Source organism: Acinonyx jubatus, chromosome A2, assembly GCF_027475565.1.
Source record: "Acinonyx jubatus isolate Ajub_Pintada_27869175 chromosome A2, VMU_Ajub_asm_v1.0, whole genome shotgun sequence".
In the NCBI taxonomy this organism is placed as follows: domain Eukaryota; kingdom Metazoa; phylum Chordata; class Mammalia; order Carnivora; family Felidae; genus Acinonyx; species Acinonyx jubatus.
The window spans coordinates 144126446-144144236 of NC_069383.1; the positions used below are offsets into that span (position 1 = coordinate 144126446).

Consider the following 17791-nt stretch of genomic DNA (forward strand, 5'->3'; position numbering starts at 1 on the left):
CGTTAAAAAAATTAAAAAAAAATCTATTGGTCACTGCCTTAGTCCACATTAGAGTGAAATAATAAAACCACATCTCTTCAAGAATGAGAGTTTTGGAGGGGTTCTCTGCATAAATTCATAGCGTCCTTTTATATTCTGACTTACACAAGTTAGGACAGTAAGCGAATGTGTTTAATGGACTCCATGTTACACATAATAAACGCTCAAAAAAGTACTTTATGCATGATTTAATGATAGCTGTGTTAAACTACTCTTCATCTTCCCATCTTTACTTCTATCATGATTTATATAATCAAAAAGCGAAGCTCTCACAGAACACAGAAGTTCCTTCATTATGCCACAGTTCAAGGTTGCGCGTGAACCCTTTGGAAACTACAAGGCCAGAGACCATCTGCTCGCAGGGCGTTTCTGACTCTGACAAAAGCACAGCGACGATACGGCTCACCACGCCTGACAATGCACTTTGTACAAGGACCCACGCTGCAGATTCCTCCTTGGATTTGGCTCCTAAAAAGTGCATCTCTGAATGAATGCAGCCGCTTCCCATTGTTGAGAGGATAAAAGCATTGTAACTTAGGATGTGCCTCCTTTGGCCATCACTGCTGGAAATCCTGAAGGCCAAATCAGTGCCCAGGTGTTAGCAATCCATTCGCCTCGAGCCCCTGGGGCAGGTCGACTTTGTTTTCATTCCACATTGCCCCTTCCTTCACCCACTCCTGTTTCCTAAGCTATCTCAGAGCTTTTAGAAGTAGGGGGGCATAAACCCTATCATAAATACCATAATAACAGTGAGATTGTCTTATGCACGAAAATAAAATAATTAATAATCAAAGAACATGGGACATTAGAAACATACCAGGTTAGATATTTTTCCTCCCCAAATGAAAGGAACGTAAAGGCAGTGTTCACCTTGAAACTGTAGCAAATACTCCAAAACTAAGAAACTTAGTTACCTATTAGCTACCTAGAATGAATATTTCACCAGAAACAACTACAATAATCAAGCGTATGGCAAAGTACTACTCAAAGTGGGGAGAAGAATGATAAGCATTGGGGCCTTTCATCTGGATCTGCGGTTCAAAAGAGATTAGGAATCTAGTGCTCGGGGTCTGTGGACTTTCTGCTCTAACCAAGAGGCTCTGGATGCCTGCCAAACATCCAGGAGGAAGGCTGAACCCTATTCCCAAAATTTCTCTTCCCATAGCCTAAGATGAAAACAAACGAGGTCAGTCATCAGAGGTGAGTGACAGCAGATCATTTCCAGGAGATGTGGGGGTAGGAGTCTGAATGGATACAGGCTTAGTGGACAGTGATGTGCCAGTAAGTGCAGAAATTAAAAATGCACTATCCTCCCACCCAGAGAGTTGATTTCTAAGTACTTATCCCAGAGAGATGTTTCCTTGTATGCACAAAGAAGCACGTTCAAGGATATTCAGTGCAGTACTGTGTGAAATAGCAAAACTTTAGAAACTAGCCTAAATGCTCATCAGAAAGAGAACAAGTAAACCACGGCACATTCGTACAGGGCATATTTTACCCCAATGCAAGTTGTTAGCTCTCCATGTACAGAGATGGAAAGATCTGTATGATATGTTAAGCGGAAAAAAAGAAGCTATATGATGCATGCATTCTGTTCCCACTCGTGTAAACTTTAAAATACATGAGTATGTATGGGGGTGCCTGGGTGGCTCAGTCGGTTGAGCGTCTGACTCTTGGTTTCAACTCAGGTCATGATGTCACAGTACACAAGTTTGAGCCCCACGTCAGGCTCCATGCTGACAGTGCGGAGGCTGCTTGGGATTCTGTCTCTCTCTCTCTCTCTCTAGTTCTCTCTACCCCTCCCCGACTTGCGCCGTCTCTGTCTCTCTCAAAATAAATAAACTTTTAAAAAAAGAATGTTAAAAAAATAAAAATAAAAATAAAAAATAAAATACCCAAACTATATAGACACCTGCTGTGCAAAATGCACAGGTTACACACATATACGTACACAATGAAAAACAATTCTGAAAGGGCCACACCAAACTGATGACTGATTAGAACGAGCTGGACAGGTAAAAAGAGACTGTCACATTATATTGTTTCCACTGTCCAGAAGAATGCATTCGTGCAAATGTTGAATGATGATCTGTTGTGAGAACACAAAATGTGGAAAACAAAGAGGGTTTTTCTCTGACCCCAGGTTGTGGGTTTTCCTGGGCACAGAAAGCCAGAGCATCTTGGGCTATAAGTCAAGGACAGGAAAGCCTGGTCTGCCCCACATAGCAAGTCTCAATAAAATATCCTTTGAATAATGGTGCCTCAACTCCCTGTCTTATAAATAAGAGTCCTTCCAGCTCTACAAAACTATCTGTGAGCACGTTGTGCTAGACTTCCCCATGGACACAGAAAAAGGAGGCAGGGAAAGGTGGGAGCCTCTCGCCTCACCGGCTTGGAGGCCCCAGGCTGCCATGTCCCTCCTTCCCAGGCTGGGTCCACCTGCCAGTCATGTTCCCCCTGAGCAGCCTGCAACCTGCCTTCCCTCCCTCAGGTCAGCCTCCCATTTCCCTCCAGCCTGCCCCTCAAGGTCACTCTTTCAATAATTTCAACAGATGTCCTCTGATTTCTAGAATTACCACTCAGCCAATAGGGAGCAGGATAAAAAATTGGTAGAAAGAATTGCTTGGAGGCTCAGGAGAAGAAAGTCATTTTCCCCAGCGCTGGACAATGTCTGGGGCCCTGCTTAGCAAAAATCACCAGAAGGCTTCATCCTTCAAGGTGTGTGTCAAAACCACCCATCCATCCTTCCACCCACCCACATCTCTGCCCGCCACCCCACCACACACACACACATAGGACTAGTCACCTCAGGCAATTCCCCCTTCAGCCCCATCTTCAGCTTTGCTCACTGTGTCCCCCACCCCACCAGCCACGGCTGGCTGTGCTCCCCAGCCACACCGTTTTACCCTCCGCAAGAACCGTAGCAGCAAGAACTCCAATGCCACTTGAATTAAAAAGGGAAGACACCTTCTGCCTCTTTCCCTACTCTGATCACATGGGCAGAACAGGACTTGGGAGACACAGCCTGTGCTGTTGCTGGCAGAGAGCCCCAGGCGTCTGAGCACAGTAGGAAGAAGCAGGGATGCTACCCTCTATTCCTGGGTGACCTGCCAATCTCCCACCCCCAGGACAAGGACACCCACCGCCAGCCCTTCCCTTGGCACATCATCTGAGCAACAGTAATGCCCCCTGATGTCCTTCCCTATAGCTCAACCACTAGAATTTCAGAACATCTATAATTTCTTTAGGAACTTTGTTAGGGGAGGAGCTGTTGGGGGTCTGTTCTAGAGCCCCACCACCACCACCAATATCTAATGAGACATAAGTATCTCTACTGCTGGGCAAATTGTCCCCTCTGATTTCAGAACTTCTCACATTTTGCAGACAGTTAAAAATTAAATACTGATGGGGAAGGTTAAAAAAAGAAACTATCCACAAATCTGCCACAGGGGTCTCTTGTTTCTCACACAATCATTTTTAAAATACTGAACTTGAGCTGAGGTTAAGGAAAGAATGCATCTCCCCACAGACCCTCCCCCAGATGGGCTAAGAGGGATGCACACTTGAGATGGTGTGTGAGACAGACCCACTGCAGGCCAGCCAGACCCTGCCACAGACACCCGAGGGCCGGGGTGCAGGCTGGCATCCTGATAGCCTCTTTTTTATATGTATTTATTTAGAGAAAGGGAGAGAGAGAGAGAGAGAGAAGAAGAGAGCATGAGCAGGGGAGGTGCAGAAAGAGAGGGAGAGAGAGAATCCCAAGCAGGCTCCACGCTCAGCATGGAGCCCAATACAGGGTTCAATCTTAAGACCGTGAGATCATGACCTAAGCTGAAGTTGAGAGTCAGATGCTGAACCAACCAACCCAGGTGCCCCGATACCCTCTTTTAAGCCCCTTTTTCCAGCTGCCTCTGATAGGACTTCTACCCCTTGGATTTTTTAGTTAGCTAAGTTCATAAATGACACACACACACACACACACACACACACACACTTTTTTTTCCAACTAAGCCAATTTGAGTTGTGTCTCTGCAACCCATAATCCAACAAGTGCTGGCTAACACATCAATATATCCAAATATCTTCACTCTAAGCCAAGCTTATTTTTAAAAGGTCTGAGCAAGGAAATTCTGGTGCTTAAGGTAGGACTATAAAACAATGAGATTTGCTTTTGTAACAAACCAGCCAAAGGACTGAGGACCCTTTGGAATCCTTCTTAAGAAACTTGACTAGTAGCAAACCTGAACTCTTTAAGAGCTGGACTTGGTCTCTGAAAACCTGTCAATACCCAACCAAAGTCCGTTCAGTAAAAGATGGGGCCACGTAACGTGTTCTTTGTCACAAGGTAAGACTAGAAAAGACATATGATGATTTGTGTAGCACATAAACCAGTTCACATTTTATGACTAGGAAACCAGTGTTGGGTACAGTGTTACCACACAAGTCTGTCTCCTCTGGTCATTTTGCTGCTTTCCCTCCACCCGTCTTTCTATGAACTGTGATGCTCATGCTCCACCCGCGTGCACACGGTGCACACACTGGGCACACGTACAACACTGAACACAGAAGCCAGCTTACGATTCAAAAAGTATCAACAAGTGTCTGTCTGTCTTCCTTCTCTCCTGCCACAGATGTAAAGAGTTAAATTTGCCAAGAAAGACACCATCCTGAAATTAAAGGCAAACTCTGACAGGTGTTTCCCGGGATTCTCATTAACACTGGACAACGAAAGTCAGCCTCTCGGGCAAACTTTAATCATTAGCCAATTGTTGAAAATTAACGACTGATCTGTAAGGACTTACCATGAAGCCCTTGTATGGCCATTCGTGTATTTATTGGCTCATTCCACATACATTTCCTGATGCGCCTACTGTGCGCCGGGCAGGGGGTTACGTTTGCAACACCATAGAGACTGATCAGACTCCAGCCTCTGTCTCTAGGAACTCATATGCTGATTTCATCCAAAGTAACTCAGCTAATCAGCCAAAGAACCAGGCCATCAGACCCCACAATGCATGTGCAGAACCACGAAACACAAACCACTCCCCATAACAGTTATAAAGCGAGGAGGGATTGTTATAAAAAGGACCTAATGTCTGTAAAGAGGAGGACTTACTGTGCTTATGGGAGGGCAAAGAGAAAGCAAGTACTTACACTCTGGCAGGTGGGGTGGGAGGCAGGAGCGAATGAGGCTCAGAGGAGACTGAGCTGAGAAGGCAGCACGGGAGCTGTCCCAGAACAGACAGAATCTAGCTGTGCAGAAATAAGAGCGCACAGTTCAAACAGAACTCTTTGCGGAGCAAAGACCTGGTGCGGATAACATTCTGAACTAAAACCCACCTTACAGGCTAACCCCAAGGAACCAAGTTATGAAACTGTGTTTTGGAAATTCTCACTATGTGCAAAAACAGTGAGATGCTAAACTATATGACCACACAGACCCAATGTGCTCACTTTTTCAGCCCAGGAAACACCGTGCATTGGGATCTCAGCCACGGAAGAGAGAACACAATCAAAGGACACCGTCCCACGACATTCCTGGCCATTGTAAGGCATCTCACAATGGTCCCACTGCCAAGAGCCCACAGCCAGCACTGCTGCTCAGAGACCCACCACCCCGCTACTCTGAGCACAAAACGTTCTAGACGGCTCAGCTCTGAAACCCAGCTCCCAGGGCTCCATCAGCCAGAGGTGCTCGAGAAGCAGAGTCACAAGACTCTAACCTTTTTAAGAATACACGCTTATAACTTCCCACCCACTCCCAGCCAAGGACCTCCTCCAAGGAGTCCACAGAGGGACCTGCCACACAGGAAATCCCGAATAAAGCTCAGAGGAAAGAATGGGTTTGGTGCTTCTCCTGGCAATCACATCAACAACACGTGTTTACTCAACAGCTACTTTGTACCAGAGGGCCAGGCATTGTGGGGGATTCCAGAATGATTCACTATGAGTTGTGTTCTGCAGTCAAATCCTTGACCACTATACTCCTTATGAATTATATTCTGAAAATGCTTGATAACATAAAGATGGGGATATAAAGAGCTAAAATATAGGGTATTTTATATGCGAGTTTCCACCAGACAGGTTCAAATAAGAGTGTTACTTTGGGGACACCAGGGTGGCTCAGCAGGTTAAGCCTCTGACTTCAGCACAGGTCATGATCTCACCACTCATGAGTTCAAGCCCCACCTCAGGCTCTGTGCTGACAGCTCAGAGCCTGGCGTCTGTTTTAGGTTCTGTGCCCCCCTCTCTCTTTACCCCTCTCCCAATCACAGTCTGTCTTTCTCTCAAAAAAATAAATAAATAAACATTTAAAAAATTGTTAATGAAAAAAAAAGTGTTACTTTGGATCAGGGTCAGAAAATCCTTCGTGGAAGTGAGTAGTTTGAGATTATTCCTGAAAAGCTACAAGGGCGGTGACATGTGAAGAAGGGGCTGGGGGGGGGGGGCACCTAGGTGGCTCAGTTGGTTAAGCATCTTTGGTTCGGGTCATGATCTCACAATTCACGGGTTTGAGCCCAACATCAGGCTCTGTGCTGACAGCTCAGAGCCTGGAGCCTGCTTCAGATTCTGTGTCTCCCTCTCTCTCTGACCCTCCCTGACTCATACTCTCTCTCAAAAATAAATAAACATTAAAAAAACTTGGGGGTGGCGGCGCCTGGGTGGTTCAGTTGGTTAAGCATCTGACTTGGGCTCAGGTCATGATCTCCCGGTTCGTGAGCCCTGTGTCGGGCTCTGTGCTGACAGCTCAGAGCCTGGAGCCTGCTTCCAATTCTGTGTCTCCCTCTCTCTCTGTCCCTCCCCTACTTGTGCTCTCCCTCTCTCTCTCAAAAATTTTAAAAAAAGAAGGAAGAAGAAGAAGGAGAAGGAAGAAGGAGAAGAAGGAGAGGGAGGAGAAGCAGAAGAAGCAGAAGCAGAAGAAGAAGGAGGAGGAGGAGGAGGAGGGGCCAGGGGAGAAGAGGCACTGCAGATGGAGAAAAGCCCAGGAGGCGGGCAAGCTCACAAGAGGAGTGTTTAGGAACTGTAGGTGGACAAATGCGGGGGGCGGGGGGGTTCAGCTACAAAGAGGAACTCAAAAAGCTCAGATGGCCCAGGAGGACCTGGCCGCAGCAACCCGGGTGTGGATGGGGAGGAGAGGAAGACACGAGGGGTTCTGTAGATGCAAAATATCAACTGGCTAAAGAAAAACAAAGGGGCCTCAACTCAACAACAAGATGAGAAAGGGGGCGGGAAAGGGGCAAAGCCTTGGTAAAACTGCCTGTTGAGTAGAACAAGCAACTTACTGAACACCCTTTATCCGCCGCTGTGCCTGATAAAGGGATAGAGAGGCCTGGGCCAGAGGCCCTGCCCTTTGTGGGTGGCGTCATTAGCAGACATGAGGGAAGGTCCTAATTGGCAGTCAAGCACCCCCATTTGGGACAGCTCTAATTTGGGGCAGCTCAGCACTACAGAGAGCTGGGCACCGCCTGGGGCTGGGGACCCCGCTACACAGGCAGAAAACTTCAACTGCATCAGTTTGCATATGAAAAACTGAAGTTTGGGAAACTAGGTAGAGCATCCTTCAACACACTGAAGTACAATACTGTGAGCAGCCTCACTCTGACACCCCATGAAGCAGAGCTCTCCCCTCCGCCCCCCCCCCACCCGGGCTAAGAAGAAATTAAACAAATGATATACACTTTCAATAAGTGGAAGCGAGGAGTTCGCGCTACCCACTGAGCCAAGAAGGGTCTCACTGTGGGAACTCAGTTGTACCGTTTCCATGGCTCCAGCCTCCACCAGTCCCTGCAAGTCCACAAATGAAAGCTGCATAGAAACTTGAGATTGTTTATATTTAAAAAAAAAAATCTAACCCTGGGAAAACTTGCTGCCCCCAAGGTAGTTTCTAGATCTCCAAAGCTGGCTAAGTTGCATGCAACCCAGACAAAATACCTATCAGACCAGTGAGGATGGCCACCCTTCCTACCCAACAGAAGTAATCACGTCACTACAAATGACCTGTAACAGGCAGAAACAGCTTGTACCAAGCTGGCTCTAAGAGTTCAACATACACATTTCCCACAGAGCTACAAAGCAAAGCAATTCGCCAGCACCCTGACACGTGCAGTTCTGCAACCCGTATCGGTCTCTGCCCTTTGCTTTGCCATTCACGTTAACTGAAAGGTATTTACTACAGATGAAAAATAAGCTTCGTTCAGCTGCCTCTAAACCGATCCCAAAAATAGAGCAATCACTTTGGTACAAATTGGGTCAAATGTATTAAAAAAAAAAAAAAAAAAAAAAACAGCTCCCTGGCAGGAGCACCAACATGGCATGGGACCTTGCAAAGAGTCAGGGGGAAATCCACAAAGATCTTCCCTTCCCACAGTGAGAAAGGAAATATTTAAAGAGTCAAGCAGAGAATAAACTCATCTGGCCATGTGACCATCCAAGTGAAACAAGACAGAAACTCGAATGCTATGAGTTTCAGAGCAGTAAGAGGTCAAAGGAATACATGTTGGTTTTTAGAAAGGTCTGCCAAACTAATACCCCGCCTCTCCCCCCGCCCCTAAAAATACCACTGCTTAAGAACTGTCGAGAAAGGATCTGCTAGGGAGGGACTGCAAGGGAGAAGAAAACAGATTTACCCATTTCTTATAGTTTATTCCCTTACTCTTTAGCTGAGAAATCCAACTGGTCTTACAGCAGATATCAGTGCCCTGAATTTCCCTGGGAAAAATCAGAATATTAATTGGCTTACACACGCAGCTACATTAATTATTCCATTGATCTGAATTAATCTGCCTTTCTGAAAGGTATTTATTTTCTAAGTTTGTTTAATCATGTTCTCTTGAGCTACAAAAAGCAACAAACTGGGTCACCATCCACGTTGTTAAATTTGGTAACAAGGCTGACACCATCTGTGGCCTAGACTATGATGATCCATCCCCATTGATGGGGGCTTTTTGCCACTTCTTTTCCTTTCAAATGATCATCTAATGTCACATGCCTACAACCAAATCAGAAGCTGTTTAAAATACCCCAAAGCACACAAATCACCATAGTATAAATGCACACTGATGGTAAGGGTGTATACATGCATCCAGTCCTGTTGAGTTGTATCTTCAGGAGCAGTGTCCACAAGTTTATTGCACTCTCTAGAAATCAGACCATAAAAGCCTGACCATGAACAGACATCACGTTATTATGGGACATACGCCACAACATCTTACGTGTGACGTGAAATCCTGTATATAAACCATTGAGGCTAAAAATCACAAGAGCATTATTTCAGGATCTTCAGAACCCAGCAGAGCCCTCCCCACACTCGTTCTGCCTTTACAACACTCGGTTACAAACAGCCAGCCCTACTAAGATACAGCTTCAACGTGAGAAAAATCAGAACAAAATGAATCTTAAGAGAGGAGAAAGCAAAACAATAGAGGGAGCTCCCTGTGACCCAGCGCTGGCCCCAGCCCCACCTGCCTCTCTGGGCAGCCTCTGCCAAGGAGGATGCTACAGCTGGAGAAAAAATCCTGACGGGCCTTCTGAATCATCGAGAAAAGATTACGGAATATCAGAGGTAAACAGGATCCCAGGGATCTTCTCACCCAACCCCCTAGACAAGTGGCTGACTGGCCACGCAGAGAGGATTTGGGGAAGTGCCCCAGAACACAGCGAGCTGCCAGCTCCGTGGGACAATCACGCTCCTAGTCCCAACTCTGGTGCTCTTTAGGGCTTTTTTTCTTTCTTCTTTCTTTCTTTTTGTTTTTTTAACTATACCAACCTTTCCCAAAGGAAGTTCCATGAAACACTGGTTCGGCGATACGTTCTGCCAAAAAACTGTTTGAAGAATCCATGACCAATTACTTTTAGGGACTCGCTGAGTTAAACAAAATGAAACTGGTTTTTTAACTACAGACCTTCCCGGAGCTCTTACTGAGCTAATGTGCGCTATAAATCTTTAAGAGGGCAATAAAGTTATGTGAAAGTATCCCGATTTATTTAACCAAAGAATCATCTTATCTTGGGGCATTTCATAGGCCGCTCCTAGTAGAATACTACACTGTATTCTCCAAATTAGGTTCCACATAGCTGTATTCGTTTTCTTGTACGCTGCTGCTCTAAAAATGAAGAGTTCACAGGCAAAGTCCACGGTAATTCTCTACTTACCAGAAAAACTGACCAAACAAAATGCCCATCACTCCCCAATAACACTTGATTAAAAAAAAAAAAGCAGCTCTTATTATCATAAAAAGAATGGTAGATGGCAAAAGTCTATGTGGAAAGAAAAGTTATTTTAAAATCTGCTACAAACCGGAACCTTCCGTGAAAAAGTTCCACATCTCTTCATACAAGATTCAGGACTTTATACACTTTCATTCAGTATAAATTTGAGAATACAGGTCAGAGAGAAAAGCAAACAAACGAACCCCCTGTTGGAAAGCTCCAGGAAACATCCCATGCATAGCTGTAAACTTCAGCCACCCAGAAAGCTAGCTGCCAGTTTAAGTACAGAGGCAAATGATAACCACACATCAGGACAAGCAGGAACTCTAAGGACACTTACCAAGTTATGATTTGTTGAATTAGAATCATCTTCAGGGAATGGGATGTAAATAGCTAAGGCCACACAATTGGCAAAAATAGCCAATAATATAAATATGTCAAATGGTCTGAAAAATTTTGTTAAGGTATATATGTCTTATGCAAACGTAAACCATCTCTCTCATCACATTCCCGATCATACCACTCTTGAATCACTTTTGAAATGAAAATTATACACACAAATCCCTTCTCGACGAACTGTCGAGACCTGCTTGGTCCCCAGTAGATGTAATCATCCGTGGTCCTCTGGCAAGTCTCGCTATCGAATCACTTTTCCGTGTCCTTTCCTTCTTCTGCAAGGATCACATTGCGTTCATTCTTTGCCGTGCATTTTATACTGAAACCTAAACACACATCCAATTAGGGCAGCCTCTGAACCACGTTTCTGCTTCTTAAAGTTTTAAAAGTGACAAAGGCCTTAGAACACTAAATTCCTGGCTGTTGTAGACACAAAGAATAGTCCTCATGAGACAAATCTCTCCCACAAATCCTTGCCTCCATGTGTTAAAGCCATTTTCTCAGGGGCTATTCTTGGCTGGGTCGATCTCCTGTCTGGACTGGGGCAGGCCAAGTCACCAGGACTTTCTGCATTCTACCTGTGACTGTCTCATGGCATGTTCCAATACCTCAGACACTGTAACCGGCAAGCCAGGCTCCAGCTCCCCCTCTGCTTCCTTTACTAATCAATGCCTATCACTGTTTCAGATTACAGCTGGACTGGAGCTCAGTTTATAATGAGCTGTTACTGCATTCAATTTATAAACAAATTAAATAAAAAGCCATAAGAAATCAGCACCAGACACTTGCAAAGTACAACTGAACAACTCTAAATCTCGGGGGTCTGTCTGGAAGAATCACTTTGAAATCAGCTTTCAACAGACACTTGCTTAAACATTCTGGTGTCACTAAGAGACATTGTCGAAACTGGCAGTGCAAGATTCGACTTCTGCCAAAAGGACTATTTATCTTCTTTTGGTTTTCAGCCTTTCCGAATACAAGGTTTCTGAACACCAACATAATCTGCAACCTGGGCGGGGGGCGGGGGGCTTGATTTTATAACAGTGCTTCTCCCATAACCTCATCCACAAAAGGCAAAGCCACTGGTTTAACTAAACACCTTGAAATATTCAAGCTTTGAGGATATGAACAGGCCCTTCTCCGTGCATCCCGATATCCTTCCGGGAAATCCAAAACTGCTGGGAAAACAAAGGCACCTTACCTCTCTGGGGATACCCTGAGTCTCATGAGAACTCAGCCCTCTGAAGAGCTTCGACACTCACTGAAATAAGGGCATGAACGACATTATTCTCTTACTAATTTTGATGGGTTTATTTTTAAAGCCAATTAGCTTTCATTCATATTTACTCTTTCAACTCACCTAGTATTACAAAATCTCTTATCTAGGGAATCTAACTTTGAGACAGTTCCCCTTCAAAAGACTTCACAATCTCCTTTTCGGTTTTTCCTTTTCGCAGTTCCTGCTGAAATTTTAAAAGCCAACCGCCCCACTGCTATTCTACATAGAAACATACCCATGGCCTCTCCGTCCCCCGTGCCCCACCCTTCCGTTTTAGTTCCCAACACTTAAATGACGGACCAGGCAATCTGAGAGATACCAATGCTGTTCAGGAAGGCCAGACGTAATGCTTTTTCTTTATGGTGGTCAGGTTTCAGTTTCCAGGTGTTGGTGGATACTATCTCACTGCCACAAGACTTTTACAAGCCACGCAGAACAGAGCAACAGAGAATAGATGGGTCCGCTCCTAAAAATTCCTTCTGATAAGGCAAACTCTCCTCGTTCCCCTAAGATGCAGGACACCCTTCCTCGCCTGGGTGTAAAAACAAACGAAGCTGTCACACATCTTGTCTGACTGGGCCTGGCTTCACTGGCTTTAGGAGGATTTCTACAACCTGCTCCCTGAACTAGAAGGAAACCGTCACTTGGAAAGACAAACAGATCACACGTTGTTTAAAGATCTGTTCTCCAGGCTGTCCCGTTTGCAGGCAGGCTTCTCCCTGCATTGGCAGCCACATCCCCTAGTTCCTGTACACATGTGTCTGGCAATGCGGGAAAGGGAATCAGCAGCATGATCCAGGAATTCACTCCGTACACATAAATCCCTATATACAAATTACTGTGCACGAAGAGAAACGGCGTCAGGCCTCCTACTTCACGCCACGTGAAATTAATGACCCCAGACAGGTCTCCGCTTACTCAGAGTCACGTCAAGCCAACCTCAGGAGGAGGAGACCTTTCTGCCAGTGTATAAGCACGCCTCCGACTCCAGCGATGCCACTGAGGCACCCCCTATGCACCTAGCTGCCTCCCAGCTGACACTGGTGTTCATTCTCAGACCAGAAAAGAACTTAAAGAGAAAACACATCCACGCAACCCCAGCTATGCGAGAGACACCGTAACTCCCTCTAGAGAAGAGACATCTGTTCTAAAAAGGAAAAACACACGGAAACCCCTCAAATCCTACCCTTGCATTTGGCTGCCCTCTCCAAAACCTTTCTAAACAAAGTTACCTCATTTTAACTTGCAGCCGTAAGCACAGAAAATAGCCAGCTAAGACAGAAGGCATGCAAATCGCTGCCTAGCTAGGTACTCAGATTATAAGGGGGTTTCAGCGCCACCTTCCAGCTGCTGGCCAACACCCTCCCTTTTTAGCCCATCCACTCTGGGCGTGGTGGGCGAAGCCCAACATTCACACTCTTTCCTATGGTCAGGAGCTGCTCTGAGGCTCCTGTCAGCCCCAAATACACTTCTGGGAAAAGGAAATGCTTTGTTTTACCCAGACCAATGAATCATCTGACTAATTAGAAAGCCATTTGCTCAGAAAGGAGGCCTCAGTCAACCTTTTCTGAAGGGTGGCAGGAACTGGGGATTGGCCTCCAGATTTGGGGAAGGGGATGAGCAGGCCGAGGACCCTGGTTTTCCAAGATCTGGGACGTAACAACCATCCTGGGGCATCTGGAGTTCAGTTTTAAAAATACAAAGGAGACACCCAGAAATGTAACTCCAGTCCAAGGACCCAGACAGAATGTTTTATAAAGGCAGCAACTGCAAATTCCCCCACTGACAGACTGCTCTCTAACTCACAAGGGCTCAGGAAGAAGAGGCGCACCCCAGCCTCTCCCTCCATACGCTCCCTCGTGCTCACGTTTCACATGCTTTTTTGGAACCTGTCAAAAGGAAATTCCGGGAAGTCATAGCATTGATGAGCATACTGCTCCCTCCCTATGAAGCAAGCGTTCATATTTGTAGCTACCTGAACAGTCAGAACCACCAGATGTCAGAGCTAGAAGCAATCTTAGCATTAGCCGGAGTGGCAGAAACAAATCCCAAACACCAGAATGAGAAGGTGCCACTCAAGGTCCAAAATGTATTTCTTTCCAGCAGAGTCTCATGCAGTCTTTTCATTTTAAATCAGCATACCTTATCTGCAATAGGTTCAGTGTATGTCACTGCCCCCAAAAACAATGGTGGGTTTAAACCAAACATCTCGCGTCAAGTGACCAAAGGTCCATTTCGTATTTAATGAACACTCACACACACACGCACACACACAGCTAAATATACCCTCAGAGCAGCCCCTCGCACCCTGAGGAGACAGGAAGGTATACACGACGAAACCCTTTCCGTACAGCTTTTCTGTTGCTCCCATTCCAGACTGCTACAACTTTGTAAGTGCCATTTCAGAACGCAAATCCTTTTGAAGAACAGATGGTAAAAGAGAAAATGAGAAAGACTTCCCCCAAAAAAAGGATACTTCCATTCCACTATACTAATGCAGGCTCTTCGGATGGGGTTATTGAGTGATAAACAGAAAAGGGCACGGGCAGGTCGGCTGTTGGACGAGTTACCCTGTTTTTTGCTCTTGGCATATTGCTGACGTTTTCTTTGGGAGAGAGATCCTACAGGTGGGGGTGCGGAGGTGCTCATAGTTTGGGCAGCCTTGGCCTGTCTAGCAGCATCGATTGCAGCTTGCCAAGACAGGACAGTTTGCTTGGAGCTATTCGGCTGAGAAGTTGGTCCTTCACCAGAAAGAGGGAGTCTGGTGCCTCTTGCATAGTTTGCCTCTGGGAAGAAAGAGAAAAAGAAAAATTAAACAAACAAAAAAACCGGTGAGAACCTAGTGTGAGAAAAAAGCAAAGGTTGTCTCTCATCAGTAAGAGGGGAGGGGGATCATCCCCATGTCTCCATTTTGAACCTCATGTCCTATTTTTCAGGAGCAGGAAGAGAAATCCACGCGCTCTGTGCAGAGTATCGGTGGCACAGGACCCACTGCTGCAATGGGGTGAATGCCTCTCTCCAGGTCTTCACAAGGCCTCTGCTCGTGCCTTGCTTCAGCCTGAAGTCATCCCACACTTATTCCACCCTTTCTGACTTTTAAAACCCATGTATCTCTAATGAGTTAACAGATACGTACAACAGCTTTTCTCCAAAGTAACTACCACCATTACCAAAAAAAAGGGGGGGGCAGTCCCAATAACTCAATAGTCTTAATCATTTTCAGGGTGTTACTCTAACATCTTTCCACAGCCACAAATGCATTTTTTTTTCAGCACAGGGGGAAAAAAATCCTCCACTGGCACCAGGGCAATACCAAAAGCCCTATAACAAATATCTAGATTATGCACTGACACTTCCTGCAAATGAAAATTCATGATGCTTGGGACTCATTTCCTCCACAGGCTTCCGAAAACAGAAAACATCTTTAGGCCTTTTTTGCATTTTAAATTGCAGCCGCAGCAGCCAAGCCAGCATCCAGAGAAACAGTCAAGGCAGGCAGCTTGCACCCCTACACCTAGGAAAGACAGACTGGATTATGCCAGGGGCCCTCGAGGCCCAAGCAGGAAATCATCTCAGCGCAGGCTGACAGCCGCGGACACGCAGAACCTCCAGAGGACTCCATGTGCAAGGGCCCCTCTGATTTGGGGTCAGACCACTACCCAGGCAGGTCTCCCAGGCACGTGCCTACCTTGAGTCACAACCTCTTTACTGACACAGAAGTCAAAGTGAGAGTGGTGGCAAGGTAGAGAGATGGGCGTTTGCAAAACCAATTCTTGCTAATCAAAGAACAAGACAGAGTCAAAGGAAGCACAGGTCTGCCTGCCCAGCAGCCTGAGAAGGGGGGCACCGCGGGGGAGGGGGGCGTGCAGCAGACAGTCCCGAGCAGGGGAGGAGTTGTTCCGAGCCTTCCCATGGGAAGCGCTCACTCGGGAAGGCTGTGAGCCCACTGAGGTCGTGGGGGGCGCCCTGGCCTCCAAGGAGGAGGTAGGAAGACTGGCCAGAAGCAGGTCCAGCCTCCGTGGACCCAGCCGGGCTGGCGTGGCGGCTGGCTGCACGTGGTGCCCAGGCCGGGCTGGGGAGGGGAGCCCCACAGCGGCAGCGACTCCCCGGGCATTGCTAGGTTACCGACGTGTGCACACAGACGCTGGGAGCGGGAATACGCTCCACCCGACCCCCTGGCCGAGATTCCGAGACCCGGCCTCCCTCTCCAGGGGCGGGGTGTGCTTCACCCACCGTCGCGAAGAGGGAAACCGGGCAATCCTAGAATTTTCCGGATGCCACTGGAGACCAGGAGGCGGGGAAGGAACGGAAGGCAAGAAGGGGCTGGAAAGGGGGCTCGGGCTGAGGTCTAACAGCCACCCCCCCCCCTTCCATCGCTCGGGAGCGTTGGAGGAAAGTTGAGCCCGAGGACACTGAACCCGAATCACCTCGGTTCGCCACCCCTCCGGCGGCACAGTACTCCGAGGACTCCACGGCCGCCCCCACCCCACAAATGCAGAATTAACTCTGACATTCAAGGCCTGAAGGGGAGAACGGAGTGGCTGTCACGCATCTCCCCTTTCCATGTAGATGACACCGAGCTAGAAGCATCCTCTCCAGCCCCCTCAACCCACCCAGCGCATCAGAGACGGGAGGGGGTGGGAAGGAAGAGGGGGTGGGAAGAGGAGGACCATGACAAGGATTAGATTTGGCAGCGGGTGCCCAGGCTCTAGCTGCTCACCGTTCGCGTGGTCCGCTTGCTGCTGCCGTTGATGGTGCATGTTTTTCATCATCATCATCATCATCATCCACGAACATTTATTGAGCGCCTACTGTGTGCAGGGCACGGTGCTGGGCGTCGGGGCGGGGGGGAGGGACGGGTAAAGGGGTTACCAATAGGTTGGAGCCGCGGTCCCTGCCCTTATTGTGGCTTCAGCAGGGGGTGGGGAGGGACGGGGACAGATAGCAGAAAATAAGAATAATTTGTAAAAACCGCTCGCCACCCACGCTCCCTCTTTTTCAAAAATGGAGCAAAATAAACTTTTTTTAAAAAATAAGATCAGATGTATATATTATCTTAATAATATATACATGTAATTTTTTGCTGCAAAGGAGAATTGGCTTGGTCCCCTCCTCTAGCGGAGGGACGCCGCGCAGATGCCGGCCCGGCCGCCGGGGCCGCTCGGAGCGCCCCCCATGCCCGCCCGCCCGCCCGCCGCGGTGCCCGGTGCCCGCCGCCGCCGCCGCCCGCGCCGCCGCTGGCTCGGGACCGCGGGCGCCCGGAGCTCACATCCGGGGACGGAGGCGCTCGCTCGCTCGCTCGCTCCGCGCCCGCCGCGCCGCGCCGCACGCCGGCTTCGCCCTGGCGACGCTGCGCGCCCGCCGCCGCCGTCCCCTCCCTCCCCCCCGCCCGCCGAGCCTCCCACGGGCCGTGCCGCGCCCCAGGGGCCGGGCCCGGCCCGGGGCTGTCCCCGCTCTGCCCGCGCGCCCGGGGTGGCCGCCGCGTGGGACTCGGGGTGCCGCCACCCCGCCTGGCTCGGAGGACCCGCGGGCGCCCAAGGGTTAAGCGCGCTCTGGCCGCCGGCTGCCGCTTAACCCCCTGCGCGCCGCGGTGTGCTCCCCGCTCTCCCCCGACCGAGGCGGGCGGGGCCTGCGGAGCCCGCGGACGCGGGGTGCGGATTAACCGCACCTCCCCTGCATTTCTTCGGGGTGACAGGGAGGAGGGCGCTGGGGAGTGCGACGCTTAGGCTGCCGCGCCCGCCTTAGCTCCCGGCGTCCTTCCCCTCCGCACACCTGGAGGAGGCCCCGCCCCCTGGGAGCACAGGTGCAAGCGGGCGGTGGTTGCTCGGTGCGGAGGGGCTCTGCCAGGCTCTCTCCACGCTCTGCGGC

At 48.4% G+C, this 17791-nt stretch overlaps 1 protein-coding gene across 5 annotated transcripts in view; it reads right to left on the bottom strand.

The window, feature by feature from the left end:
• CACNA1D (calcium voltage-gated channel subunit alpha1 D) overlaps positions 1-17085 on the bottom strand; it is a 305082-nt gene extending 287997 nt beyond the window's left edge. For all 5 annotated transcript variants that reach the window (XM_027038967.2, XM_053220348.1, XM_053220346.1 and 2 more), the window contains exons 1-3: positions 16644-17085; positions 14400-14709; positions 10589-10694 (exon numbers count right to left, since the gene is read on the bottom strand). In XM_027038967.2, the coding sequence (XP_026894768.1) occupies positions 10589-10694; positions 14400-14709; positions 16644-16710 (483 nt within the window). In that variant the 5' untranslated portion in view covers positions 16711-17085. The remainder of the gene's footprint in view (positions 1-10588; positions 10695-14399; positions 14710-16643) is intronic.
• Between the last annotated feature and the right edge of the window lie 706 nt (positions 17086-17791).